Here is a 27,893-nt window from a genome sequence, read left to right as displayed (position 1 = left end):
TGTAAAATAGCTTGATACATAAAGCAGGGCACTCAAAGTCGGTGCTCTGGGACAACCCAGAGGGATGGGATGGGGAGCGTAGTGGGAGCCAGCGTTTAAAATGAGGAGGGCACATGTACATTTGTGGCTTATTCATGTTGATATATGGCAAAAACCATCACAATATTGTAATTATCCTCCAATTAAAATAAATAAATTTAAAACAACTTGATTAAAAAAAAGAATTCAAGTTTGCTGTATCCGATTTAAATAGGAAAGATTTATAGTTAAGGCAAGATAGGCATATAAACAATAATGACAATAAAAACCACCTCCAAAAATAAACCCAACACAATTCTTTAAAAATTAAAACTTTGATCTTACATATACTTCTAAAACAGCTATTGAAAGTACATATACACCATGGAATACTACTCAGCCATTAAAAAGAATTCATTTGAATCAGTTCTAATGAGATGGATGAAACTGGAGCCCATTATACAGAGTGAAGTAAGCCAGAAAGATAAAGAACATTACAGCATACTAACACATATATATGGAATTTAGAAAGATGGTAATGATAACCCTATATGCAAAACAGAAAAAGAGACACAGATGTACAGAACAGACTTTTGGACTCTGTGGGAGAAGGCGAGGGTAGGATGTTTCAAGAGAACAGCATTGAAACATGTGTATTATCTAGGGTGAAACAGATCACCAGCCCAGGTTGGATGCATGAGACAAGTGCTCGGATCTGGTGCACTGGGAAGACCCAGAGGGATCGGGTGGAGAGGGAGGTGGGAGGGGGGATTGGGATGGGGAACATGTAAATCCATGGCTGATTCATGTCAATGTATGACAAAACCCACTACAATATTGTAAAGTAATTAGCCTCCAACTAATAAAAATAAATGAAAAAAAATATATATATATGAGGAAAAAAATAAATATATTTGAGGAGTATGCTTGAGAATAAGAGTGAAAACAATGGAATTCTTAAGTATTTAGTTAAATGTGAAGAGAATTCTGCTGAATTAAGCCAGTGATTGGAAGCGGTCTATACTTTTAATAGACAGCACATTATTTACCTTGGTTTACAACCTCGGAAAGCCATTTAGTCTCTTTCTCAATTTCCTAATCTGTTCTAAAGTGATATAATTTGGAATTGATGGAAAAATTAATGAGAACACACACAGGAGCCAAATAGTTACTGGAATTAATGCTGCCTGACAGGTGAACTATTGTCTTTTGTGCTAAATTATAGTACTGAGCTGCATTTAAAAGCTTTTACTCAAATATGAAACATATCATGAAAAAGCCTTCGAAACTAATATCAGTTTTATGATCACTTTCTACTTTTATCTTCACTTTCCCTGGTCTTATTCACATTCCACTCCGACTTCCAAATCTCTCAATGTCAGCAGAGTCAGATTGTAGTTATAATTACAGTTATAATTTTGACTGGAGACCAGCAAGCTCACTACACACACACATTTATAGAAATAAAAGGAACTGAAAAGAATGCAGAGAACCATTTTTTCCTACTATCACAGCTGTTGAATATAAAGATTTATATACTAGGTATGTAAAAATTACTTTCATTCTAAAGGTAGAAAATTTTAATCTATATTTTAAAAATGTTAAATCTTTTAGGTATTTTAAAGTCAATTACAAGTGGTTCCTTAATAAATGAGTCTGCCTATAAGTTGTCATATTCCTATAAAAATATGCCAATATATAATCATATATTGTAAATAAAGTAATTACTATATATAGTATATAGTAATTATTATATATAATATATAGTAATTATTATATATATACTAAAATAATTATTTTACTTTACAGGAAGAATTCTTTGCTTTAGAGTATGTCTTGTAGGAGTTACTGTTCAGATACCTTGTTTCAGGAATTTATAAAACATGATCTAGTTTGTGTGTGACTTTTCAGGAACAGATTATTTCATAAGTGATTTGGGTTTTTTTTTTTTTTTTAATTAAACTTGCAGAAGACAAAGTCTAAAACACCAGAAGTGCTTTTCAAAAAAATACTGAAAACCTAAGTGCAAAGTTGCTCAAACAAATCTGGAGACTTATCTAAACTACAAAGACGGAGAACTTATGGGAAAAGAGAACAAATTTAGGCCACAGCTGAAACTTGAAATTCTGAACATCCCTGTGGTGAGAAATGACAAGTGCTGGTCACCGTCTTAGCAGAGAGGTCACAGCCATGGCAGCATCTGGCCCTGACCTTCCCTCAGAATAGATTTGTCATGAGTGTAAGCTGATAGGCAATATTAGTTTAAGAAACCAAAATATTTTAGGATGCTATCTTTTAAAACCTACTCTAAACATAGAGAGCTTTATAACCTAATATTTTTGTGACTGGGATATTATTGGAATTGAGACTATATTGCTAAATTCATAAAAACATTTATTTGTGCTCCCTAAAAAGAATCTAGATTCATTCAGAGGAATGCACTGTGATATTTTATGAGATGAAATAAATTTGACTAAGACAGTTCAAACCAAGTTCACTGGGAGAAGGGCAGCAAAGAGAGGAAACTTTTATTTCTCTTACTTTTGAGAGATGAACTTATGGTCCAAGTCATAGATCCTAAATATGTTCTTTAAAATCAAAGAGCAGAAATTTGTTTTTAGAATGTTGAAATACCTGAAAATAAAACATTCCTCCAGAGAAAGAGACTTTTATAAAAAATGTTACTTTGTTAATATCCTATAGGATAAATGTCATTTATTTAGTATTGTTAACATCAAGAAAGCTGAGAGCTGAAGAACTGATGCTTTTGAACTGTGGTGCTGGAGAAGACTCTTGAGAGTCCCTTGGACTGCAAGGAGATCCAACCAGTCCATCCTAGAGGAAATCAGTCCTGGGTGTTCATTGGAAGGACTGATGCTGAAGCTGAAACTCCAATACTTTGGCCACCTCATGCGAAGAGTTGACTCATTGGAAAAGACCCTGATGCTGGGAGGGATTGGGGGAAGGAAGAGAAGGGGACGACAGAGGATGAGATGGCTGGATGGAATCACCGACTCGATGGACATGAGTTTGAGTAAACTCTGGGAGTTGGTGATGGACAGGGAGGCCTGGCGTGCTGCGATTCATGGGGTCGCAAAGAGTCGGACACAAGTGAGCAACTGAACTGAACTGAACATCAAGAAATAAACTGATGGAAAATCAGACAGTTTAGGTTATCATCTGATATGACTTTTATGGAAATTAAAATCTGTGTATAATAAAAATTTTACTACTTAGATTATGGAAGATGAAAGCTTTAGACATGAAATGTTATCTATCATCTTCATAAAAGAAAAATACTAAAGAGAAACTTGTCTCTTTAAATAACATGTTCATTTTAGGTTTATTGAAAGTAGATGTCTTCTAAAATTCTGTTCTTATTAATTTAGAACCATAACAGATTGGAATTTAAAATGAATTTACTTTTATTCCCTTTATCCAGTAGCTTAGGATAGCTATTTAAAATGCCATATTTAATTAAAAGGGACAATTAACAGTCTATGAGAGTCCTTTCAAAAACAAAGGTGGGCTGCCTTCTCTCCATTTGTAATACATAATAAGTTCTTTCTTGGGAAGAGCTGTTCTAATCTGGGGAGTCTTTATTAACCCTTTCAGCTTAGCTATGAAATTATTTCAATAAACTGTAGAGATGAATGACTCCACTGAATGACTGATTTACATAGTGAGGGCAATGTTTTTAAAAGCATAATCTCTGGAATCCCAGGAGACCCATTTCCCCCACCCCTTCTTCCTTTCTCAAGGTTTGTACGAGAGAAATTTAAAGTTTTTAGGTTGCTTCCTGAGTTTAGTTTGGTCTCAAAATGGCTGAAGGGCTTATAGTACATACTTATCATACATATTTCTAGAAATTCCTTAAATGAAATCTTGGTCATTTTCAAAGCCTGCTGTAAAACTTCATTATAAATTTCCAGGCAACTAAAAAAGAAGGGTGCTTGAACTACAAACCATTCTCCTGGTAGAATGAAAACTCAATGTAGCTATGAACTTAGAACAGTCTATCTTCTGGGGAAGGAGAGGCCATTTCTATTTCCTTAGAATTTACTCCACTTGGATATTTGCAAAAACAGTCAGCTCTCAGTTCTCAATCAGTCCTCAATATGATGAAGAGCAACCTTAATCTGCAGTTGTCAGTGACCAGTAGCTTTCACTTAAAGAATCCATACCTGCTTCCACACACAGTAGCTATGGCTTTGAAGCAACCAGAGGCAAGTTGGTAGGAACCAGTGTAGCATCGGTCAATCGCCCAATTGAAAAGATTTATCTGGTCAGGATTTAGTTCCAGTAGCAAGATGACAACCTCACAGCCAAGTTGATGCACCTGAATACACGGAGGAAAGCAACCCCTCATGTTTAATGAAAGATTATTCCAGGGAAAGACACAAAAATTGTGCTTAGTGAATGTAAACTGGGCAAAAGGAAAGTGAAGACTGAACATCCATCTTAGTTAATTTTTATTCCACAAAAAGGTCTTTAATTAAGGATGCAATATTGCAACTGGAAATTGAAATGTATAAACTAAATTTGAGCCAGTGTCAGTCTATCATATAAGGTCCACTCATTCTCTATTTTTAACACTGACAAGGTGACAGAGACTTCACTGGCAGATATTTAATACTTGAAAATATTTGTTTAAAATATTTTTGAAAAATACATGTATTTGGTTTAAAAAAATTAAATATATAAAAGGAAAGCCTTTATGCATGCAAATCTTTTATGGAAAAAGCTCAGAGGAGCATGTTTATTAGGCTTGATTACTAAATACACTGTGTACAGCTTAGCTGACAATCTTTGAAAAAGAAATATGCTATCAATAAATACTTTTTAATCAGACTTTCATATGAAAAGATTGTCATGCTAGATAGAATTAACAGGATCATTAACTGATGATTCTTGAAGCTACTGTTAAATACTGGATGGTCACATTCGTCCAGGATAAGCCTGGTGTCTGGGAGCTATCTTCCCTTCAGCAAGTAACATTTTCCCACTTCTTGCTGAAGTTATTCATTCTCCCACCCATAGCAATCACACTGGAGAAGGAAAAATTACGGCTTGATTGTTCTTAAGTTATAGGGTATGGGCCCCAGAACTTCACTGTGTAACAAAATTACTTTTTTTTAATTATTTTTTTTATTAGTGCATAGTTGGGAAAAGAAAGTAAAAGTGAAAGTTGCTCAGTTGTGTCCAACTCTTTGTGACCCCACGGACTGTAGACCTACAGGCTCCTCTGCCCATGGGATTCTCCAGGCAAGAACACTGCAGTGGGTTGCCATTTCCTTCTCCAAGGGATCTTCCCAACCCAGGTCTCCTGCATTGCAGGCAGATTCTTTACCATCTGAGCCACCAGGGAAGCCCTCCTCAAGAATAACCATTATCCTGATTTCTGGGCTCGCCAGGTGACACAGTGGTAAAGAATCTGCCTGCCAATTCAGGAGACACAAAAGACATGGGTTCAGTCCCTGGGTTGGGAAGATCCCCTGGAGTAGGAAATGGCAACTTGCTCCAGGATTCTTGCCTGGAGAACTCCATGGACTGAGGACCTGGCGGGTGACAGTCCATGGGGTCACAAAGAGTCGGACACGACTGAGTGAGTGAGCCCAGCATCCTGTTTTCTACCACCACTGAAGAGTCTGAGCTGCTTTGAACTCTATGTAAATAGAATTATAACATTAATATGTAATATATATAATTATGTGTCTTTCACTCAATTTATGTTTAAAAGTCATCTACATTTATTTGTTTTCATTGTTGCATAATATTCTCATTCATGATTGCTCCACAGTTTATTCATTCTACTACTGATGAACATCTGGGTTGTTCCAGCTCTTGACCTCATAATACTGCTTTAAATATTTCTGTGTATGTCTCACATTGCATGTACTGGATAATCTCTTTGTAAAGTGCTTGTTTAATTCTCTTGTTCATTTTTTTCATGAATGTCTTTACCTTATTTATTTGTAGAGGTCCTTTACATATTCCAGATAAGAATTCTGTTGGCTCTATGTTGTAAATATCTTCTTTTACTCTATAACCAACCTATTTACACTCTCAATGGTGTCTTTTGGTGAAGAGAAGTTATTAGTCTTTCCTGATGGATGGTAATTTTTGCATCTTGTTTAAGAAATCTCTCCCTAAATCCGGGGATTAAATTATCCTATTTTATTTTCTAGAAACTTTAGTTTTTCAGCTTTCACGTTTAAATCCACACTCTTTTTTCCCTTTTTCATCTTACATTGGCACAGTTCACTGACACTGTTCTGTCCGTGTCGGGTGTACAGCAGGGAGATACACTTACACATACATATGTATCTGTTCTTTTTCAAGTTCTTTCCCCATTCAGGTTACTATACAGTACTGAGCGGAGCTCCCTGTGCTATCCTATAGGTCCTTGCTGGTTACCTGCTTTAAGTAGAGCAGTGTGTACATGTTAATCCCAAACTCCCAAGCTACTCCTCCTGCAACTCTTCCCCACTGGTAACCCTAAGTTTATTCTCTAAGCCTGTGCGTCTGTTTCTGTATAAACTGTTTCTTCTTTTTCACTCCTGCTATCTTATTTTTTCTTTCCTAACCCACTGGCTAGGATCTTTAGTATAATGTTGATAGAAATAGTGAATGTGGGCTTCCTGGGTCATTCTAATCTCAGACAACACTTTCAATATTCACTATTTAGTGGAATGTTTACTATACGTTTTTTTTTAAGATACCCCTTATCAAACTAAGTTCTTTTTTATTCTTTGTTTCATTAGGAATTGCCCTCATGAATGAATGTAGAATTTTATTAATGCTCTTTCTGCATCTTATTAAGATGATCAGATGATACTTCCTTCCTGAGACTTTATATAATATTATAAATGAAGAACATTTATATGAAGATTAAATGAAGAACATAATATATAAATTGAAGAACATTTGAATATTAAACCAATCTTGCAGTTCTTGAATAATTCCAACTTGATCATGAGGCATCCTCTTTTTAATATATCACTAAATTCAATTTTTTAATATTTTGTTTAAAGTTTCTATTATCTATATCCAAGAATGAATTTGCCTTTTAGTTGTCTGTCTTATTAAATCCTTGTCCCATTTTAGTATGAAGGTTATGTGGGTCTCATAAAATATATCCAGATGTGTTTCCTTTCAATATGTTTTCTCCTTAAGGATTTGTGTTAAATCTTTGCAATTTGTTTCTTAAGTGTTGAATTAATCCATAAAGTCATCTGGTCCTAAAGGTATCTTTGTGGGGACACTCTCACTTATAGATTAAATGTCTTTGCTACTTATCTGACTATTCAGATTTTCTATTTGTGCTGTGTTTTCTAGAAATTTGTCTATTTTATTTAGAATGTCAAGTTTATTGGCACAAAGATGTTTATATATTGTATTATTTTTAGCATCTGTGGCATCTGTAGGAATGAGTCTTTACATTTCTGAGGTTGATGACCTATATCTTATGTTTCCTGATCAGACTTCCCATGGATTTACTAATTTTATTAGTCTTTTAATAAATTCAAGTTTTTAGTTAAATGTCCACTTCTAGTAATTTTTTCTCTTTAATTAATTTGTGCTCTTATCTCTATTATTTCCTTCAGTGTGCTTTTTTTGAGTTTGATATACTTTTTCTAACTTCATGAAATGTATGCTTAGGTGACTGATCTCAGTCTTTTTTCTTTCCAATATATGATTCATCCTAAGCAAGGTTTTATTTACAACCCACATGTTTAGTAAGTAGTGTTTTCATTACTCTTCAGTTAAAAATATTTTTCTCTTTCTATTTTTATGTATTCTTTAAATCACTGTATCTGGAAGAGTATTTCTTAATTATCTTTATTATCTATTACTAGCTTAGTGGCACTGTGATTAGAGAATACAGTCTGTGTCATTTCAATCATTTGAACTTTGTGGAGACTTGCTTTATGGCCTGGTTTATGGTCAACTTTGGTAAACGTTACTATGTTTCTTATTCTGATGCATCACAGCATAATGTAAGCAACAAGCAAGCCTACATGTCTGTGGCTAACCTGTGAAGAGACTGCGCTGTGAACAATGCGTAGACACGTCAGTACCAACCGAACCGAGACCAAACAATCAAGACATTTGAAACAGTGTATTTCTGGCTAGTACTTACTCGTAAATCTTGACAAGCCAGAATGTTGTCAAGCCACTTGTATAGGTAGCCATCTGGGGAAAGCCCCACGTTGTCAAACACTGGGCCACAACACAGCACTGCTGACATTGCCTGAAAACAAAACAGAACACAACTGCAAATAATCCTGGCATGACTGAGTGATGCGCAAGTGACCTTAAAACACATACTACCAGATTTATAAATGACAAGGGTCTTTTAAAGCAATGGCAACCCACTCAGGTACTCTTGCCTGGGAAATCCCATGGACGGAGGGGCCTGACGGGCTGCAGTCTATGGGGTCGCTAGGAGCCGGACACTTTCACTTTCACTTTTCACTTTCATTCATTGGAGAAGGAAATGGCAACCCACTCCAGTGTTCTTGCCTGGAGAATCCCAGGGATGGGGGAGCCTGGTGGGCTGCTGTCTATGGGGTCACACAGAGTCGGACACGACTGAAGCGACTTAGCAGCAGCAGCAGCTTTTAAAGCAGCTGTCTACAAGATTTTAAAGTATTCCTTAGTAGATTCAATAAAAAAAAAATACCAGATTGCTAATTTTGTCTCTTTTTAGAAGAATCAAAACCCATAAATTGAACTTTGTAGACAAGTACTTTTATAATAAATCTTTACAATGTATGGCTGAGATATTCAAAACAAAATGACCATTTCACAGGATTTAAAATAAGCTTACCTTCAGTGATTTCAAGTGAATGAATTCTGCTTATGATAAATATAGCTTTTCAAATTTTGTTTTGATGGCAAATATTTGACTAATACACTGAACTCAGAAACTTAACAAATATTTCACTAATGCACTAAACTGACAAGCTATGAAAAATGTAGAAATAGGTAACTATGATTTTAATCAAAGCTAAAGAAAATGAAGAATATAAACTTTAGTTCCTTTAAGGTGGGGAGAAAGCAAGAGAAGGGAAGATCTTTTTTTTTAATGAAAACTTTTAATCTTATATTAAGCTAGTCAATTAACAATGTTGTGATAGTTTCAGGTGGATAGCAAAGGGACTCAGCCATCCAGAGAAGGGAAAATCTTGATTTACTCTCCAATCAATAGGTCCAAATGACTGTCAGGGCCATGGCTTATATTAGCTCCACTGAGGCAAAGGTGAATTTGACAGTTAGCAACTTCTGATATGTATGACACAGTCAACATACAATTAGTTTCTAAAGGAAATTAAGCTGTAAGGAATCATGGTTCTGAAAATTTTCAACAGTCCTGGTAGTGTAGAAGCTTATTTCTGTAAGTCTTCTAGGATGGAAAGAGATTAAAAAGAGAATGCGGCTCTTCACAGGTTTTGAACATGAGGATATATATCTATATCCATATACATTTTAAGTTGGAAGTTAATTGGCAAGGCAGCTACTTAAAGGATAAAGTGAAAGTCACTCAGTCACGTCTGACTCTTTGCAACCCCATGGACTACACAGTCCATGGAATTCTCCAGGCCAGAATACTGGAGTGGGTAGCCGTTCCCTTCTCCAGGGGATCTTCCCAGCCCAGGGATCAAACCCAGGTCTCCTGCATTGCAGGCAGATTCTCTGAGCCACAAGGGAAGCCCAAGAATACTGGAGTGGATAGCTTATCCCTTTGCCACTGGATCTTCCAGACCCAAGAATTGAACCAGGGTTTTCTGCATTGCAGGCAGATTCTTTACCAACTGAGCTATCAGGGAACAATAAGCAAAAACTAAGGTTTATATACAGTAGAAATCTTTATTTTTATTTTTTTAATTTATTTTTATTAGTTGGAGGCTAATTACTTTACAATATTGTAGTGGGTTTTGTCATACATTGACATGAATCAGCCATGGATTTACATGTATTCCCCATCCCGATCCCCCCTCCCACTTCCCTCTCTACCCCATCCCTCTGGGTCTTCCCAGTGCACCAGGCCCGAGCATTTGTCTCATGCATCCAACCTGGGCTGGTGATCTGTTTCACCCTAGATAATATACATGTTTTGATGCTGTTATCTCGAAACATCCCACCCTCGCCTTCTCCCACAGAGTCCAAAAGTCTGTTCTGTACATCTGTGTCTCTTTTTCTGTTTTGCATATAGGGTTATCGTTACCATCTTTCTAAATTCCATATATATGTGTTAGTATACTGTAATGGTCTTTATCTTTCTGGCTTACTTCGCTCTGTATAATGGGTTCCAGTTTCATCCATCTCATTAGAACTGATTCAAATGAATTCTTTTTAATGGCTGAGTAATATTCCATGGTGTATATGTAGAAATCTTTAGATAAAAATGGAACCTTGGAAAAGTTTTGCATTTTGAAACTATGAGCAAAACTGGAATATTTACATGGTTATACAGAGATCTCTATTTTGTTCATGTGCACATATTTTAGAATGTATAGTGAGCTTATGTATTTATATAGGTATATATACTTGATTTTTTTTGCATGTGTGTTTGTACTTTATCATGTCATACCATATTATTTCTTTTACCCTTATGTAAGGCATGGTTGTTTAAGGAAAGAGATAATCTGACAAGTCATTCATGAGGCAAAGGTGACCTACCTTTAACGCACAATACTGGTATCTTGTAATCTGATGGTTTCTGTCACTGTAACGATCCAGGGGAGTGAACATAATGCTGAAGGGTCCTGCCCACTGGCTAAATAAGATGAAAAGATGATGCCTCAGGCTTTGCTGGGGGAAGAGAAATCTTCGGTGGTGAACTAGAGAGAAAACACAGGCTAAGAGTCTACTACACTGAAAAAACACAGTGAATACAGTTGACATTGTTATTACGCATGATTCTTAAGTTTTGGGGAAAGGAGTAATTTCATTTTCTAACTCAAGATTTCTTTAGGTAATGAAACATAGATTTAAAAAGTCAAGCCTATTTTTCTTTCCTCTCCTAATGTGTCAGTCAACAGCATCCTGTCTCAGAGCAGGAAGATAGAAAATGGATTCCCAGACACTGTTTTCTAAGTAATGTCTAGAAAAACTGCAACGCCTTCCACTCAGCTACTCCTTACATATTAAATGTTCTCTTAACTGCTGCTGTGTCTTTAGGAAGAACTGTAAAATACAATATACAGACTATTTCAAACAAAAATTCCTTAACTGAGGAAGTTAACTCAAACCATAATTTAGGGTCATTAAAAATGAGGAGAATTGGTAATAAAGTTTTACAACATTATAATATTAAATCATAATGAAAAAGCAGAAATAGATGACTAGCTTTTTATAATTATGTCACAAAATTTTAATTACAGTAATCTATTTTTACACCAAACTATTTTTATTCTCTTTTGTTTCTATTAGATGAAAATGCTTCAGACCCACTTTGTTGTATGAAAAAAATAACATAATATAATCATATTATTATAATTATAATATTAATATAATAATTTATTAACATATATAGAATTCTATATAATGTGTGGATTGGATAGAATCAAGAGCAGAAATATTGCTGAGATTATATGTTCACAGATAAGCAGAGTGAGAATGAAAAAAATGAAGCCTCTGTCAATGTTCCCTTTGAATTACTTTCTTCCTACAGAAATCACACAGGTTCATTTTCAGATGGGAATCAAAACAAAGAATAGAAATAATCATGAGCATTAAGCCAAATGCAATTCCTATTGCTCCCATTCCAACTCTGTGCTGCATGCCCACAATCTTCAAGCGTATCGTCAAGTATTTCCAAACAAATAAATGATCCCATCCCAGACCTGCAAACAGGCCAGTAGGTTCAAAGAGGAAAACACAGTAATGAGGACCACAAATGACACTTCAAGCATGAAAGGTAATCTGCAGTGATGCATCGCTGTACCTGGAACACGCTGAATCAAGTTGGCAACCATGGCACTAAAATGTGCCCGGATATCTTTAAGAATTTCCACTTCTTTATCATTTTCAGCTTCTAAGAGCATGCGGGTCAGGTCCACGTATTCTAAGAACAAAGCTCCAAGGGCTAAAGTGTCCCGTTCTAAGGCTCCATTGGTGCTGGAACAAAAGGAAATGAAACTTTTAGATGATTAGTCTTGATGTCAAAGTAGTATATGCTTCACAGAAAATAAGGTTCACTGTCAGAACTCACAAGCTAAATTTGTTCTTGATGTACATGCAGTGTATATGAAAAAAAACAAGCTCTTTGGACTTTTCTAAGTAAAAGTTAAAGGTTGTGTATGTGTGTGTGTGTACATACACACATATATATATAAAATAAAGACTAGCTAGTGGGAGGCTGCTGCATAGTACTGGGGGCTGAGCTTGGTGCTCTGTGATGACTGAGATGGACGGGATGCAGGAGGGGTGGGAGGCTCAAGAGAGAAGGGATAGATGTATAGTATAGCTGATTCGCTCCATTATATAGCAGAAAATAACGCAACATTGTAAAGCAACTATCCTCCAATGAAAAAAAATCCTTTGATAAACCACAATGGAAAATAATATTAAGAAAAAGAATGTGTGTGTCTGTATACATATATATATGTGTCACTTCACTATACAATGAAGTATATACAACCAAATCACTTCACTATATAATAGGAATTAACAACATTGTAAATCAGCTATACCTCAATAAAAATAAGAAAAAAAGAAAAGAGAAAAAAAAAAACAAACAGGCAAACACATCAGTTTAATGAGCAGAGTTCAGCTCAGTATAATTTCCCCCTCCTACCTGTCACTTATGACACCAGCATCAGCCAGAAGTTCAAAAATCCGAAGCAGTTGTAGCCTTAACAAGTCTCTCCGTTCTCGGCGTTTTTTGTTCTGTTTAGAAAGAGGTAATATCACTTATGAATGTGGACACAATAATTTCAACTCTGCTTTAAAAAAGAAAGATGTAATCTAGTCATTTTTAATTTTCTAAACACACAGGACAAAAAAGTACTTTTTTTCTACCTAATCCTTAGAGAAATGCTTGTTATCACAAGCTATAGAAAAACAGATCACAAGTGGGTCAGTAAATATCTGAGCTGGAAATGTTGAGAGTCAATAAGCCTCATTTCCTGGAGGTTACCAGACGCTGCTGAAAAACTAAAGCATCAGAAAAAAGTGGAAAAACACTGTGGACAGGAATAGTTGCACCAAATCTGGAACACTGTTCTTGCTCAAACTGCAGAGCTTTGGCTGCTTCTTGTATCTTATCTACTACATGGTAAGCTTCTTTTTCAGTCTTACTCTGTTTAATTCCTTATTCTGCTACATTGCAAGTTTATCCTTTTCAGAGTTCACTTCAGGGAAGACAATGTTGAAGAAAGAGCTTTATATACTAGAGGAAACAAATGATGTTCCTGGTTTTTCAGCTCTTTGTAAAAAAAAATAAATAAAATGACTAAAAACCAAAATTCAAACTTAAAACTTTTGCAAAAAGACTATAATATCTTAACATATATATGATCATTTAGGTTCCTTTTCTTTCACAAGCTTAGGATTTAAAATCTTTTAAAGCTGGACCCAGATTGTACAAAATACTCAAAGAAATAATGAAAATAACCAACGTTAAAATAGTAAGATTCATTGTTAAAAGGACGTTATGTTCGTACTCTTGACAGCAAACCACTGGGTATGGTTTAAATTCACACTACTGTCCAGATAAACCAAGGCACTAATTATTCAAATTCAAAATCTTACCTCGGGCCTTCGTTCCAGAGCCTCTTTCATTAATGGATGAAGTTCTTCTACCAATTCTCTATGAATGAAAAGGGTCAGCAGTTAGAATTCAATATTAATTGACACCAACTTTGTCACAATATATAGCCATTCAATCCCCCCAAAATCTGCTTTTTAAATTTTGCTTCTGACATAAAAATCTCCAGCCTTTCCATTTCCCCGTCACATGGTGAACTAGGAACAGGCAGCAGCCTGCACTTCGTATAACCAGTCTTACTCCAGTGCTATGTATATAATTTGGACTCACTACACATTTGTTGACTTGATTTTGATTTAATATTCTGGAGACTCTATGGCGAAAACTCCTACCTGAACAATTAAGTCAACAATGTTTTTGTGAGTGCTTACTAAATTCAAAGCACTTTCTCATAGGCTGTGGGAATAAAGATTAATAAAATTTTTAATTCAATTAGAGCAAAAGAAACATGTGATGACTATGGTGCCACTTTTGGAATCTGTGCTCAGGGGACTGTCTTAAGAGTTCATTTTAAAATGAAGTTTTTTGGAATTTCAGAGATAAATTCTTTTATTTGAGCTAGATGATGAATGCACATTTTGAGATTCTCATCAAAACCTTTTCTCTTGTGTAGTAAAAATAAACAAATTGTTTCATATCAATACATGTCTGATATCACATGTATATAACTTCCATCTGTTCCTATTTTATCAAATTCTCAGCTTTATACCCACTAATCAGCTGTTGTCTTTAGAAACTAACTTCTGAACTGCTTTGTCATAACAGACAGCATTAGGAGGTCTAGCCTGTGGCTAGGTACTTTGTCCATAATCTGCTCCATGTTTGAAAAATCTTGTATTTTCTGGCAGAATATTTTGTACTGTTATGAAACACAGGGAAATCCAAGGAAGGTAAACTATGGCATTCTCTCCTGACAAACAGAAATCCTGCATCTCATTCCAGATTCCTCCAATATAGATGCTAGAATTTCCCCATCAAAGAAATAACACTAATAGTGTATTTATTAAAACACTAATAGTATCAGTGTTACTAAATAACACTAATAGTCTCCTCAGTTAATAGCAATCCTTTATGAAATATTTACTATGTACATTTTTACATTGAATGTCCTCAATAAATCTGTAAGATAGATTCTATAAGTATACCAGTTTTTTTAAATTAGAGAGATATAATTTATTTTTATTTACTGCAACAATTTTACCAGTGAGGGCACTGAGACATTAATTTTTCTGCATCCAGGTGGTTGGTAAACTGCATCATCTTTCCTGTTCCTAGAAATACTGAGAGGGTAAGATGTGCAAGAGAGCCTTGGGTTCTTTGAGAAAGACATTAGGTAATTGTTTTTACTGTCCTCTCATAGTATTTCTATATGATGCATTATCTTAACTAATCAATCAATAAGTAGTAAAACACTGGTTAACTGGCACTCAAGTAGTCAGAACTCAGTTACATTTTTAAAGGATAAAATCCGAGTCTATACTGTAACATATTTTTCAGTGGCTTCTAAAATGTCTCATTAACCTTTATTTTTCCAATAAATTTCTCACAGATGCTTGGAGCTTTCCATTTTCTATGTACATCAAAACCTAAGATTTTTTTGTCCTTATAGGCTTTTATTGCCAAATAAAATTATGAGAGGCAGCCTAAACTAACACTTTATGGAGGACCCTTTGAAAATGCTTTGACACTGCCTCAGATGAAATGGTTATTGGACTAGAAGAATCCAGTGAGACATGACGGTTCTCTTAAGGCAGACACATCATCTTATAGAAAGACTAGTATGTGTGATATGTCACAGACACCCCTGAAAATATTCTGTCGATACTCAAACTTTGAGAGTCTGTTGTATGAGTGGCTGATGAGCAGACTCTCACTATTTTGATGTTATGGCCTCTGAACAGTCTAGCTAACTGGAGACTGACACTGACTTCATTTAAAGTTTAAACTTCATTTAAAGTTATCTAAAACAAAGCCTGTATGTGAGAGAACATCCAAAAGGTAAAATCAGAGTTGCAATGACTGAAAATGAAATTTGAGGCAAACGCAATGTCACATGCATGAAAACCCACGAGGCCGTAAAGGGAACTGTGCAAAGCCAGCAGCCTCTCCAGGCACACGCCAACATGCAAACTCAAACTTGCATCGGAAGCAGGAACTATGAGAGCAGGAGTATATACAAACTCAGAACAAGATTACCGTACCTGAAGACAAGGGAATTTGTCCTTCCAAATCCTAAAACTAAGGACTCTGTGATCTCAATGCCCTCAAGTCTCATCAAAGGCACCAACTGCTTTAACAGAACGCCCACCGACGGGGTGCCTATGGCCTGAAACAAGTTGATGAAAAGTGAAAAAGAGGTAACATGGTAACTGAGACTTCCTTTAACCAAAATGATGATTCCATTATAACAGTTTTCAAGTACTGAACCACATCCCAAGGCACTGCCATCATTTCAGGAAAAAAAGAAAAAACACGTAAATTTAAAAACAACACAATGAATGCAATTTTTACCTGGAACACAAAATCTAAAGAACATTCTTATTATAACAATCTTCTTTAAAAAAAAAAAAAAACACAAAACTATTTTTTTTTTTTTAACCACTGAGCCACAGGGGATCTCAGTATTGAAGCATGTACATTACCATATGTAAAACAGATGACCAGTGCAAGTTCAATGCATGAAGTAGGCCACCCAAAGTTGGAGCTCTGGGACAACCCAGAGGGATAGGGTGGGGAGGGAGGTGGTGGTGGGGGTTCGGGATGGGGGGAGGACATATGTATACTTGTGGCCAATTCATGTTGATGTATGACAAAAACCATCACAATACTGTAAAGTAATTACCCTCCAATTAAAATCAATTAATTGAAAAAACAACTATGTAAATCCACAAAACCATCTTTAACAAGATAATTTAATCAAAGACGCAGTTTAAAGGTGAACACTCGGTGAGGCGTGAGAGAAATGTGGTATGTGGGACACCAAACCTCAGGGCACTGATAAATACAAGTCACTCTATGATTTTCAGCAAGTTTCTTAACTTCCTTTTATTTTCAGTTTCCCACTTGTCAGGGGAGGAAAATAAATTATTCACACAAACACTCAATGGAATTTAGAAATGTGTAGGATGAAAAATCTGATCCCATATACTCCAGATGGCAGGCACAGTGCAATGTGCACTGTGAACTCTAGACAAACAAGCTAAAAAAAAACCTTACAGAATAATTCTTCTGAAGCATGTCATGTCACCTTGTTATCGTAGCTCACTGTACCATCAGGTGTCGTGGCCATTATTTCTGGAGTGGAAGCTCGTAAGTGTCCTGGGCTCATAATACTGGGTTTTGCAACTCCAAAACAAAGAATAAGATAATTTCTCCACAACGTAACGTAGTTGTCTCCGCTGCTGGCTGTGCTCGTTTTCTTGGCGTTAATTGGACTACTAGAAATATGGAGTCAAAAACAAGAGGGAAAACTAAGTTCTGGATTTTAAGGTATCACTTATTCAACAAAGATGCTGGGAAGGGCCCCAACTGAGTTAAACAATTACCTGTCCAGGACTGTCTGTCTGGACAGGGACTGTCTCTATTGGTTGGAGAGTTAATAGAACTTACTACCCTTTCAACCAGTAAGAGGTTTAGATTCTACAGACAGATAATCACACTGATGATTAAGGGAGGGAAAAAACTAGCTCCAAACATGAACTTTTAACCTGTTTTTACTCAACAGTAAGAATTCTGTAGTAGGATGTTCAGAAACTCTTTATGTCTCCTACATCGGCATTGGGGTTCTTAACCACTAGCGCCACCTAGGAAGCCTTGTTCAGAAGCTAGAGGATTCTATATAAAATGTAAAGGGGGGAAATTACGGTAAAACAAGCAGAACAGAGGGAAGCATAGGGGCCCCTTACTTCGGGTCCACCAGGGGCATCACGGACTGCAGCCGCGTGAAGGCGTAGGGCCAGGCGTAGCTGAGGGCGGTGGGGCAGTGCTTGGGCAGGTTCTCCTGCCGGAGGAAGCTGAAGAGGCAGAGCACCCAGGGGTCCTTGACAGACTGGGCGAAAATCCAGACGTGGGAAGGGCTCTTCACGTCGTAATGGCTGTTGACCAGGACGGCGTTCCACTCCACCAGCCACTGCAGGTCCACACTGTGGGTCAAGGGTAAGGTGGCCTGCAGGTGCAAGAAGCAGGCGATGACGCGACGCTGAGCTGCAAGGTCCACGTCCTCACCTTGGCCCAAAGCCTCCTCCTCCACAGTGCTCTGCCCGTCTGCCTCTGCCACGGGCCCAGCTTGGAACCTGAAACACCCCTTCCATGGCCCCCCCGCCAAGCCAGACCTGGGCCATGGTCCTTCCTACGTGAGGTTGTGGGTAGCAGAAGTGACGTTTCAATGTCACAGAGCCCCGCACACTAGTACCCAGGAGCTGACCACTAAATACTTGTCAAGCAAATATACGACATTAGTTAAAACTCAACCACAGATGTGCCAATTTACATTTCTGAAAAGTTACTGATCTCTGAGAATTGTGTGTTATTACCTCTGTAATTAAGTGTTTTTGGTTTTTTTTTTTTTTTTTGCTGCGCCCTGCAGCATGTGGAGTCTTAGCTCCTCAACCAGGGATTGAACCTGTGTGCCCTCCAGTGGAAACTCAAGAGTTCTGACCACTAGACCACAGGTAAGGTAATTAGTGTGTTTTTTTTTTTTAAGCCATGATTTTTGTTTACCTTTCAGTCAGTCAGCTCAGTCGTGTCTGACTCTTTGTGACCCCATGGACTGCAGCACGCCAGGCCTCCCTGTCCATCACTAACTCCCCGAGTTTACAGAAACTCATGTCCATTGAGTCGGTGATGCCATCCAACCATCTCATCCTCTGTCATCCCCTTTTCCTCCTGCTCTCAATCTTTCCCAGAATCGGGGTCTTTTCAAATGAGTCAGCTCTTCACATGAGGTGGCCAAAGTATTGGAGTTTCAGCTTCAACGTCAGGCCTTCCAGTGAATATTTAGGACTGATTTCCTTTAGGATGGACTGGTTGGATCTCCCTGCAGTCCAAGGGACTCTCAAGAGTCTTTACTTGAACTGAAATAGCTTCCCTATGGCTTAGGGAGATGGCTACATGCAATCCCTTTTACAAAGGGCATTTTACTGATGCTTTTTTGAGGTTAAGATACCTACTTATTTTTGTCCTACGATATCAAGCCAGAATACATTCTATAACCCTTTGAAAGATGCATGCTACGTGTGTGCAAAGCACTTCGGTCCTGTCTGACTCTGCGCAACCCTGTGGACTGTGACCCACCAGGCTCCTCCTCTGCTTGCCTAGGATTCTCCATGCAAGAATACTGGAGTGGGTTGTCATTTCCTCCTCCTGGGGATCTTCCCAACCCAGGGATCAAACCAGTGTCTCTGATGTCTCCTGCATTGGCAGGTGGGTTCTTTACCACTGGTGCCAAAAAGATACTGTATCTACATTTAATATCTATACATATATATATATATATATATTTACATATTGATAACACAGTTTCATGTATTTCATTCTCTTTTAAGTCCAGACTTAAACTTGAGGAAAGTTTCAAATAATCTAGCTCTTGGGCCAGGAGATAGAATTGCTGTTATATCTGTTGGGCACGTAAAGTGCTCCATTTCACCTGCAGGGTCTCTGAGTTCCCATGGAGCAGAGGGGTGGCCCAGTGGCCTCCATGGTTAATGGGCCGAAGAGGCACAGCTTCAGCTTCAGAGCCTGAGACTTAAGGCTCCAACACTGGCTCTGCCCAATGTCAGTGCCCTGGGAACATCTCTGAACACCCCAGAGTCTCTGTCTGCTTAATTTATGACCTGGAAATGACGGTGCTGACCTCACCTAGTTTTTAAGTAAATGACATGAGATGAGGGATGTCAAACCCTTGCGCAAAGCAGGCGCTGTTTTCCCCACACCTCTGCTCCCCTTTCTGTGCATCCTCTTACATGCATCCCTGCTGACCTGGTCACCCCAGCTCAAGATTTAGATTCTGATAAACACAGAACAAAATCACGTGAACAGAATATGATCTGAAGGGAAAGAAGATAAGTATATAAAACAATTACCCCTGATGGTCTTATTCAGTGTAAAAGCAATCTGAATTTCTAAACGAAGAGGTGGTGGTGGTGGTTGCTTAGTCCCTAAGTTGTGTCTGACTGTGTGTGAACCCGTGGACTGTAGCCCACCAGGCTGCTCTGTCCATGGGATTCTCCAGGCAAGAATACTGGAGTGGGTTGCCATTTCCTTCTCCAGGGGATCTTCCCAGCTGAGGGATCAAACCCAGGTCTCCGGCACTGCAGGCAGTTACTTACCACTGAGCCACAACAGAGGTAGCACTATTCTGCTCCTGTTCAGGTCTGCACTGCTTGGCTAATAGTTTTAGTAATTCCATTAGTTTTAGTAATTACTGTTAATATTACAACCACAAGTTAGAACAGGGCTGCTAAAAATAGGAACCTCTGTTCAATCTCAGTTAGAAAAGCTCACAAATGCCTTTAGCGTTTATATTTATTTATAGCTCTTTGTCAAATATGCTTCTCTTCATTTATAATTATTTGCCTGGAATACACAAGGGGCATCAGCAATGTCAATTCTACAGATCCACTCTGCCTCCCTTCAGTTATTTAATGAAAATCAATCCAAGTCTAATTACTGTGCTATACTTATTTTTTTAATCAAGTAATTAAAATCCATTTCAAATTCCCTTCTACTTGATCAGAAATTAAAAAGTTGCCAATTTGCTCTTTAAAACAAAGACTGTCTAATAAGAATTAATTTAAAAAAATAAAATAAGACAAAGAATGTATTTGTGTAGCAGCGTGTGTTAAGCTCTATCACACTCAAAGTCCAGATATGGTCAAGTTCAGGCCCTAACATGCTGTGTAACTATGTCCTCATCATTTTTGAGTTTCTATTCAAAAAAGAGAACAGCTGTGAAAGCATCTTGTAAGCTGTAAAGCACCATACTAATACAGGCTATATACAGCTTTAAGTGTAATAAATAAAACCAATAATTTTTTTAAAGGATCGTGAGCAATTTCTGAAGTTTCAATTTGCAAAATTTTTATCTATCTTCCTTAGACTCAAATTCTGTTTTAAATAATGTTTTTATTTATTTGGCTGTGTCAGGGTTTAGTTGCAGCATGTGGGATCTAATTCCCCAACCAGGATCCAATCTGTGCCCCTAGGATTGGGAACGCAGAGTCTTAGCCACTGGACCACGAGGCAAGTCTCACAAATTTTCTTTTAAATTTATCTGAAGGTCTCCAGAGCTAGTATCTAAAAAACTAAGTCTTGCTTCCCTAAGTACATCTGTGTCAGTTTATTAACCTGACACAAAACCCCTACATGGCTTTTTCTCCATATCTCTTTTCCAGAGAGGCCCAGAGCTTATACTTAAGGATTATCAGCAAGCAGGATCAAATGTGTACTTACTGAATCCGAAACTGCTACATGAATAAAACTTTCGAGGATGGAAGAACTTAGCTGATCCATGACATCAATCATAGGTCTGTCATCGTCCTGTACAGAAGGGAGGAGATTACTCTCCATGGGAAAGTGAGCCCTTCCACCCTCCCCACCGCCTTTGTCCAGCACAAGAAGCAGAAGCGCTTGCAAGGTAGTGATAAAGGTTTTCTCACAGAAAAGTGAGTGCCAAGCTGTGAAAGGTAGTGGGTAGAACTCCCTGTGGTTCTGAGTTTAGTCTTACAGGTTTCAGTGGAAGAAGATTTGAGCTCCAATTTGACCTTGTACCGAAAAGACACTTCAATTTCAAAAACTCATGTACATACAGTTATTGAGACTGGAATCTAAACCTCAGGATCACACCTTATTCGCTAAAGTGTTCAGGTCGTCATTAATTTTAAGGAATTCAAAAGCCACAAGAGTATGCTTTGCCAGACCATGATAAGGCCACACACTTAAGTCACTGATCTGCTGAAAACAACATTAACAGTTGACTGTGATTGAATTTCAGTCCCAAAGAAAGTGCACTGGAGACTGACTGTACCCTCTCTGTGGTCCCTATGTTGGGCACAGCTATTTGGTAAAAGAAGCAAATTGGAAAAAAGCACAAGAGAAAACATCTTACAGGAAATTCTTCTACATGAATAGTGCGTATACACATGAACATGTGTATATTTGTCATTCTTTAACATAGAGAGGCTCAGAAATATGAAATCATTTACTTAGAACGCTTAAAGGAAAGCTTCAGAATGTCCTCACTTGGAATGTCCTCATTCATACTCGGGTATGAATGAGAATGATTTCAAAAAAGTTGTGGCTGAAAAAAACAAACAAAAAAACAACCAAGCTTACAGATACAGAGAACAGATTAATTGGTTCCCAGGGGTTGGGGGAGGCGTGGCAAAATGGGAAAAGCAATAAAAGAGGTATAAACCTCTGGCTATAAAATCAATAAGTCACACAGATATAATATACAGCATAGCAACTAGAGTTAACAATACCATATCACAAATTTTAAAGTTGCTAAGAGAGAAGATCTTAAAATCTACCACAAGAAAAAAAAATCTTGTAGCCATGAGTGGTGATGGATGTTATTTACTTGTTGTGGTGAACATTTCACAATATAAACAACTATGGAATGCTGTACACTTGAAACAAATAATGTTATATGTTGCTTGTATCTCAATAAAAAAACTTACACCAAAAAGACCAGCTGTGGCTGGTTAAAGAAAGTACCATATGAGAAGCATACTTAACACAGCTTGCTGAAGTAGCAAAGAACCTGGGCTTTAGAGGCATTTATAAACATGGTTTTCAATTCTAGCTCTGCCACATCCTAGCTGTGGATTTTAGGTATAGGCATTTAACCTCCCTAAACCTCACTCGAAGAATCTGTGCAATGGGAACAAAAACAGTATTGCTTCTCAGGTTCTTGTGAGGTTATACCTGAGGTTATTCTCAGGTAATTATTAGCCTCACAATAATAATTATCATTATTACTATAGAGACTTAATGAAGGTTTATCAAAATCCGTTCACTAGATCCCAAAGATGTTCTAAAACACATCAGAAAGCATGCTGTAGAAATGTGAACAGAAAGAACTGGGATACACTGAAAATATTTTGTAAAGACAATGATCATTTTGAGGATGATAAAACCAAGATTAGTGATTAAAAACAAGAAAATGGAACGTAGCATTTTTCTAAATAAGCATGTGAAGTATGTCCTTCTTTCATCAACTTATGGATAGGGTTTGGCCACATGTACTGACAGGCAATGAACCTTAACCTTAGCCCTTAACCTAAACAAGGGCATAGAGCACTTGATCAAGTGCAGAAGAATAGCTGGTGACAATCATTAATTAATTACTTAATCAGCTCATTTATCTTGTCTCAAGAGGACATGTTTTCTTGTGATGCCATTTTTGTACCACTATTGAGATTAAACAACTTTCAGTAAGCTAGAATGTTTTATACTTTGCTCATTCTAAATGGAATGCATTGTTTTCTCAAGTTCATTCTCTACTATAAATGTAATAACAACTTCTTAATTCTATGTACACTGAACATTATGAAAGAAAATGTTCTGTTACTGAATCATAAGATTCACTTCTTCCCAAAGCACCATCTCACAGAAAATCAGGAATGGTCTATTCTATTGCTCACAGAATATATAACTTAGTTCCTGCAGATCAAGAGTATGATTTCACAATTAAAAATCCATCCTCTTTCAAAAATTATTTGTTGACATCATGTGACATGAAAGTACATAAAATAGTAATGCATTCTTTACAGTTTTTAAACTTTGAAACTGTTGAAAGATATGAATTGGAAAATTCAGAAAAACAGTCCATACCTCAGGCTGACCCAGAGCGACAAATAAAGCTCTAATTTCCTTGAGTATTAAAACAGACAGTTTGCGTGTGGCCACCTGGAAACTGCAGAGTAAAACCAGGGCAAAACCTTCCACAGCATGGAGTACACTGCAGTGGGGACCTCGCTCCGACTGGATTCGATGGCTGGAGCCATTGGCAATTAGCTGTCATGCAATGAAAAAAAAAATTCTATGTTCAGGAAAACAACAGTGGAAGAAGTCGCCACTCTTCTATGTACGTCTGGCACATCTGACCTTGTAATACTAACATAAATTACACTGGCTTAGAACCAGACATGTCTATGAATTCATTATTATTCATGAAATATCACAGACCCCTTTTTGTTTTTAGACCACTTACTAACTTTGGAATACCATCAACCCTCTGGTAGTTCTAAAAAGGAATACCTTTTCAAAGGCTACTAGTAAGAATAAAACCCACTTCCATCCACACCATTTGAGATGACCCTATATATTTAAAGTGACCTAATTTGGTTTTACTTAAATTCTCTATAGTGAATTCTCTATTTTAGTTACTATTAAATTGACGTTTCAAACGTTGACTTTCTAATCAGATTTGGTGATCTGTTTTCATGTTAGTTTTTAATCTGGGTTTTGCATGTTAATGAGAAGGGTTCTGAAAGTTCCCAAACCAAGTGAGTCTAAAACAAGAGCAAACAGACAACGGGGCAGATTCCGCCTTCACTTCAAGCTTCCTTTTATAAGCATACACAACCCTTGTTTTCCTCCTTGTCATCTTTTGGTGAGTGTAGGACACAAGGAAGGAGAAATGCCCTGAAACTCCTCTCTGAGGTCAGCCCATCTGGGATCTACATATTCTCATACTTCCTGAGCCTTGACATTCCTCAGACCCTCAGTTAAGCTCTTCTGCAGCCAGACAGTTCCTCTATGGGCTCATTGCCAAGGCCAAGTCATGCTGCCTGGGTTCTCCTCTGATTACACTCTTCCTCAGTGTAAATGAGGAATGCTCTTCAAAATGTTATCATTATTTTTTTACCATTCAGGTTCGAGGCATGAAAGAATAAAGAAAGCACAAGACTACTTTCTTCTCTGGATAGTGGAGAAAGCAACTAATTTGTGGCTGACTAGGAACAAAAGAAACTGGTGGGTAGCTAACTTTTATATATCCACATCTAACCCTATATCCATATTCATATCTATACCCATATCTGCTCTAGATTCATATCCACGTCAACCTCTATAATGCACATCCAACTCTGTATTTATACTCATATTCATATGCCTTAGACTCATACCCATATCTGCTCTAGATTCATATCCATATCTACCTCTATAATCCACTCCACCTCTATATTCATATGCCTTAGACTCATACCAATATTTATATCCATATCTGCTCTAGATTCATATCCATATCTAGACCCGTACACACATTCATATCCAGTTATAAATCCTAATTCATATCCATATTCAGCTCTAGATCTATATGCATATCTAGATACATATCCATACCTAGATCCATCTCCACATCTATATCTAGATCCACATTCACCTCTATTATCTCTTCCCTATGGTCATCTGCTCTTACAAACAGTTTTTGAAACCTAATTCTTTGAAAGAAGACAATTTCTACTTTCTAAATGCCTTGTTAAGAAGTCTAACCTGATGTGACATAATCGTGCCCTGAGTTTCTTGGTCACAGTTTAAGCAGATGGAAAAACTCAGGGTCACCCCTTGAAAGAAAGTTCCTAGGTAGATAAAAATAAGAACCCTGAAGGTTCTTTGGGCTGCCACCTATATATATACGTACTCTGTAAAAGAACATCAATTAATGGGAAGAGGGTAAAAATTACCTCTGCATTTCTGATTTTGTTGGCCTGTTCATAGACTTTTCCCTGTGTCTGTATGACCAATTTCCACTGGGTGAGCAGCTGGAGCAGGAGCTTGAGGGACGAATCAAGGAGTGTGTGATGCATGTCATTTACTTCCCGAAGCAGGAAGTTGGTGAAGCCAAATAGGACATCTTCCCTCCAGTCTGAGAAGTCAACAAGTAAACCCTGAAGAGAATTTTGGGCAATATGTCGCAGTTCATCATCCATATGAATAGAGAGCCTGTAAGATGAATAAAGACAATGACGTCATTTACTAGTTTTTCTTCTATAGCTATAAAGGAACACATGTAAGGCTCTGCTTTTATCTGTGTCTGAAAATGGGTTACCCTTACCTAATATAGTATGACAGTTTTCACTCAGTTCCCCTAATGTTAACATCTTATGTAACCACGGCAGTTGATTAGAACTAAGATGTTAACATTGGTTTGATGCTATTAACTAAAATATAGATTTTATTCGGATTTCACCAGTTTTCCATTAATGTCCTTCCTGTTTCAGAATGCAATCCAAAGTACCATGTTGCATTTAGCTGTACATACTTTTTAATATATTACTGACTATAAAATAAGCTATAATAGTATCAAAGCTTACCACTCTTCAAGATGGTACTGGAGAAACCAAGGGACTCATCCAGAAGTTGAGTGAAAATGAACAATTAAAAGTTAGGTCAGTTATCCTCAACTAGTTTTGCCTCAACCAAGGGGTTTTTGGCAATGACTAGAGACATTACTGGTTGTCACAACTTGGGAGGGTGCTCCTGGCATCTGTGTAGAGGTAGAAGCCAAGGATGCTGCTAAACACTCTACAATGCACAGGACAATGCCTATGACAAGGAATTATCTGGCCAAAATGCTGATATTCAACAGCTTATTCTATGATCAGTATTCCATGTTATGGCTATATCATAGTTGAATATTCACCCACTGAATGGCATAAGGATAGTTTCTGTGTTTTGATTAAAAGAAAGCAAGCTTCTATCAAAATTCATGTAAAATAAAATGCTGATAATGCCAAAGTTGAGAAATCTTGAGTTTGTCAACTGAAAAATAACAGTGTATTTGAGATTTAAGCTAAAATACAATAATATTAAATCTCAACATTGGTATGTGGCATTAGAGCTAACATCACGCTTTATAGATTTACTCATTCAATTACTTAATACACACACATTTTTGAGGCCCTCCTAAGATTCAGCCCTTAGACTGGCTGTGTTTACTGGCTAGAGTGTTAGCTAGAGCAAGGCGTGAGACAGGCCTGGAGAGGGAACAGGGGCGGTTGGGTAGAGGGTCTGTGGGCCACCCAAGGAGATGACATAGCACTAAGAGGTTAAGCGTGTGCACTCTGGAAAAAGAACACCTGATCACTGTCTTGCCTTTGTCACGCACAGCTATGTGACGACGTGCTAGTTACTGAACCTCTCAGAGTCTGAGACTCAGTCGGAAGATTGGGATAACAGCTGTACTTGTATCTCATGAGCCTGCTGTGAGCTTCTCTGAGATGATCCACACACAGTGTTGAACACCACACCATGCATGGAGTACATGTGAGCACCTGGTACGTGTAAGCTGGAAGAAAATGAATTGATGATTCTGAAAGTTACAGGGGGAAGGAACAGGATGAGGCTCACATCTGAGAAAAAAAAAACAGTCAGGCAGGAGTATGGAGGGTGCCTTGAAGAAGTCACAAGACTGAGGGCAGAGACCATCTGGGAGGTCCTTACAGTGACTCAGGCACCACGTGGTGGGGGCCTGACCCAAGGAAGAGAAGATGCGAGGAAGGGAGAGATGGAGAGTGTAGATACCTAGGATATAGAATTTTCAGGGCTCAGCAGCCTGGAAGTGTTGAGTGTTCAAGAAGAAGGTGCCTGAGTCAACAGCCACCTTTAAGTAGAACATAATATCCTCAACCAATAGAAAAAGAAATTGTGAACCAGAGTGGTTAAGGAACTTTCGCAAAGTCTGGGATTCCAGCTCAGGACTTCTCATCTTTAGTCCAAAGCTTTCTCCACAAAACAGGTCTTGAACAGTTACATATTTTTAAATAGAGAGTATTTCAAAAACTTGATATGGAATATCCATCTTATTCACTACAGCAGGGGTTCCCAACTTCCAGGATCTAATGCCTGTTGATCTGAGGTGGTGCTGATGTAATAATGATAGAAATATAGTGCACAATACATGTAATGAGCTTGATTCATCCTGAAACCACCCCCTGCCCACTGCCTCGTCTGTGGAAAAATTGTCTTCCATGAAACTGATCCCTGGTGCCAAAAAAATTGGGGACTGCTGCTTTAGAGCATGAAGTACATGAATTGGTCCAAATTTGACCAGATGACCAGGTGAGAGCTCATTCATAAGAAGGAAAGATGTATT

The 27,893-nt window shown here is 37.6% G+C and overlaps 1 protein-coding gene across 4 annotated transcripts in view; it reads right to left on the bottom strand.

The window, feature by feature from the left end:
- Nucleotides 1-27,893, bottom strand: part of FRY (FRY microtubule binding protein) — a 321,997-nt gene that overhangs the window by 83,488 nt on the left and 210,616 nt on the right. For all 4 annotated transcript variants that reach the window (XM_070471761.1, XM_070471762.1, XM_070471763.1 and 1 more), the window contains 12 exons: nucleotides 25,483-25,741; nucleotides 23,630-23,812; nucleotides 21,245-21,331; nucleotides 17,701-17,960; nucleotides 17,043-17,232; nucleotides 15,997-16,121; nucleotides 13,780-13,837; nucleotides 12,824-12,915; nucleotides 11,972-12,144; nucleotides 10,705-10,865; nucleotides 8,162-8,272; nucleotides 4,203-4,357 (listed from right to left, as the gene is read on the bottom strand). In XM_070471761.1, the coding sequence (XP_070327862.1) occupies nucleotides 4,203-4,357; nucleotides 8,162-8,272; nucleotides 10,705-10,865; nucleotides 11,972-12,144; nucleotides 12,824-12,915; nucleotides 13,780-13,837; nucleotides 15,997-16,121; nucleotides 17,043-17,232; nucleotides 17,701-17,960; nucleotides 21,245-21,331; nucleotides 23,630-23,812; nucleotides 25,483-25,741 (1,854 nt within the window). The remainder of the gene's footprint in view (nucleotides 1-4,202; nucleotides 4,358-8,161; nucleotides 8,273-10,704; nucleotides 10,866-11,971; nucleotides 12,145-12,823; nucleotides 12,916-13,779; nucleotides 13,838-15,996; nucleotides 16,122-17,042; nucleotides 17,233-17,700; nucleotides 17,961-21,244; nucleotides 21,332-23,629; nucleotides 23,813-25,482; nucleotides 25,742-27,893) is intronic.

The sequence above is a fragment of the Odocoileus virginianus genome, chromosome 8, assembly GCF_023699985.2.
Source record: "Odocoileus virginianus isolate 20LAN1187 ecotype Illinois chromosome 8, Ovbor_1.2, whole genome shotgun sequence".
Taxonomy (NCBI): Eukaryota; Metazoa; Chordata; class Mammalia; order Artiodactyla; family Cervidae; genus Odocoileus; species Odocoileus virginianus.
The sequence above is the reverse complement of the archived record's forward strand: the minus strand, read 5'-3'. Positions and strand labels throughout refer to the sequence as shown.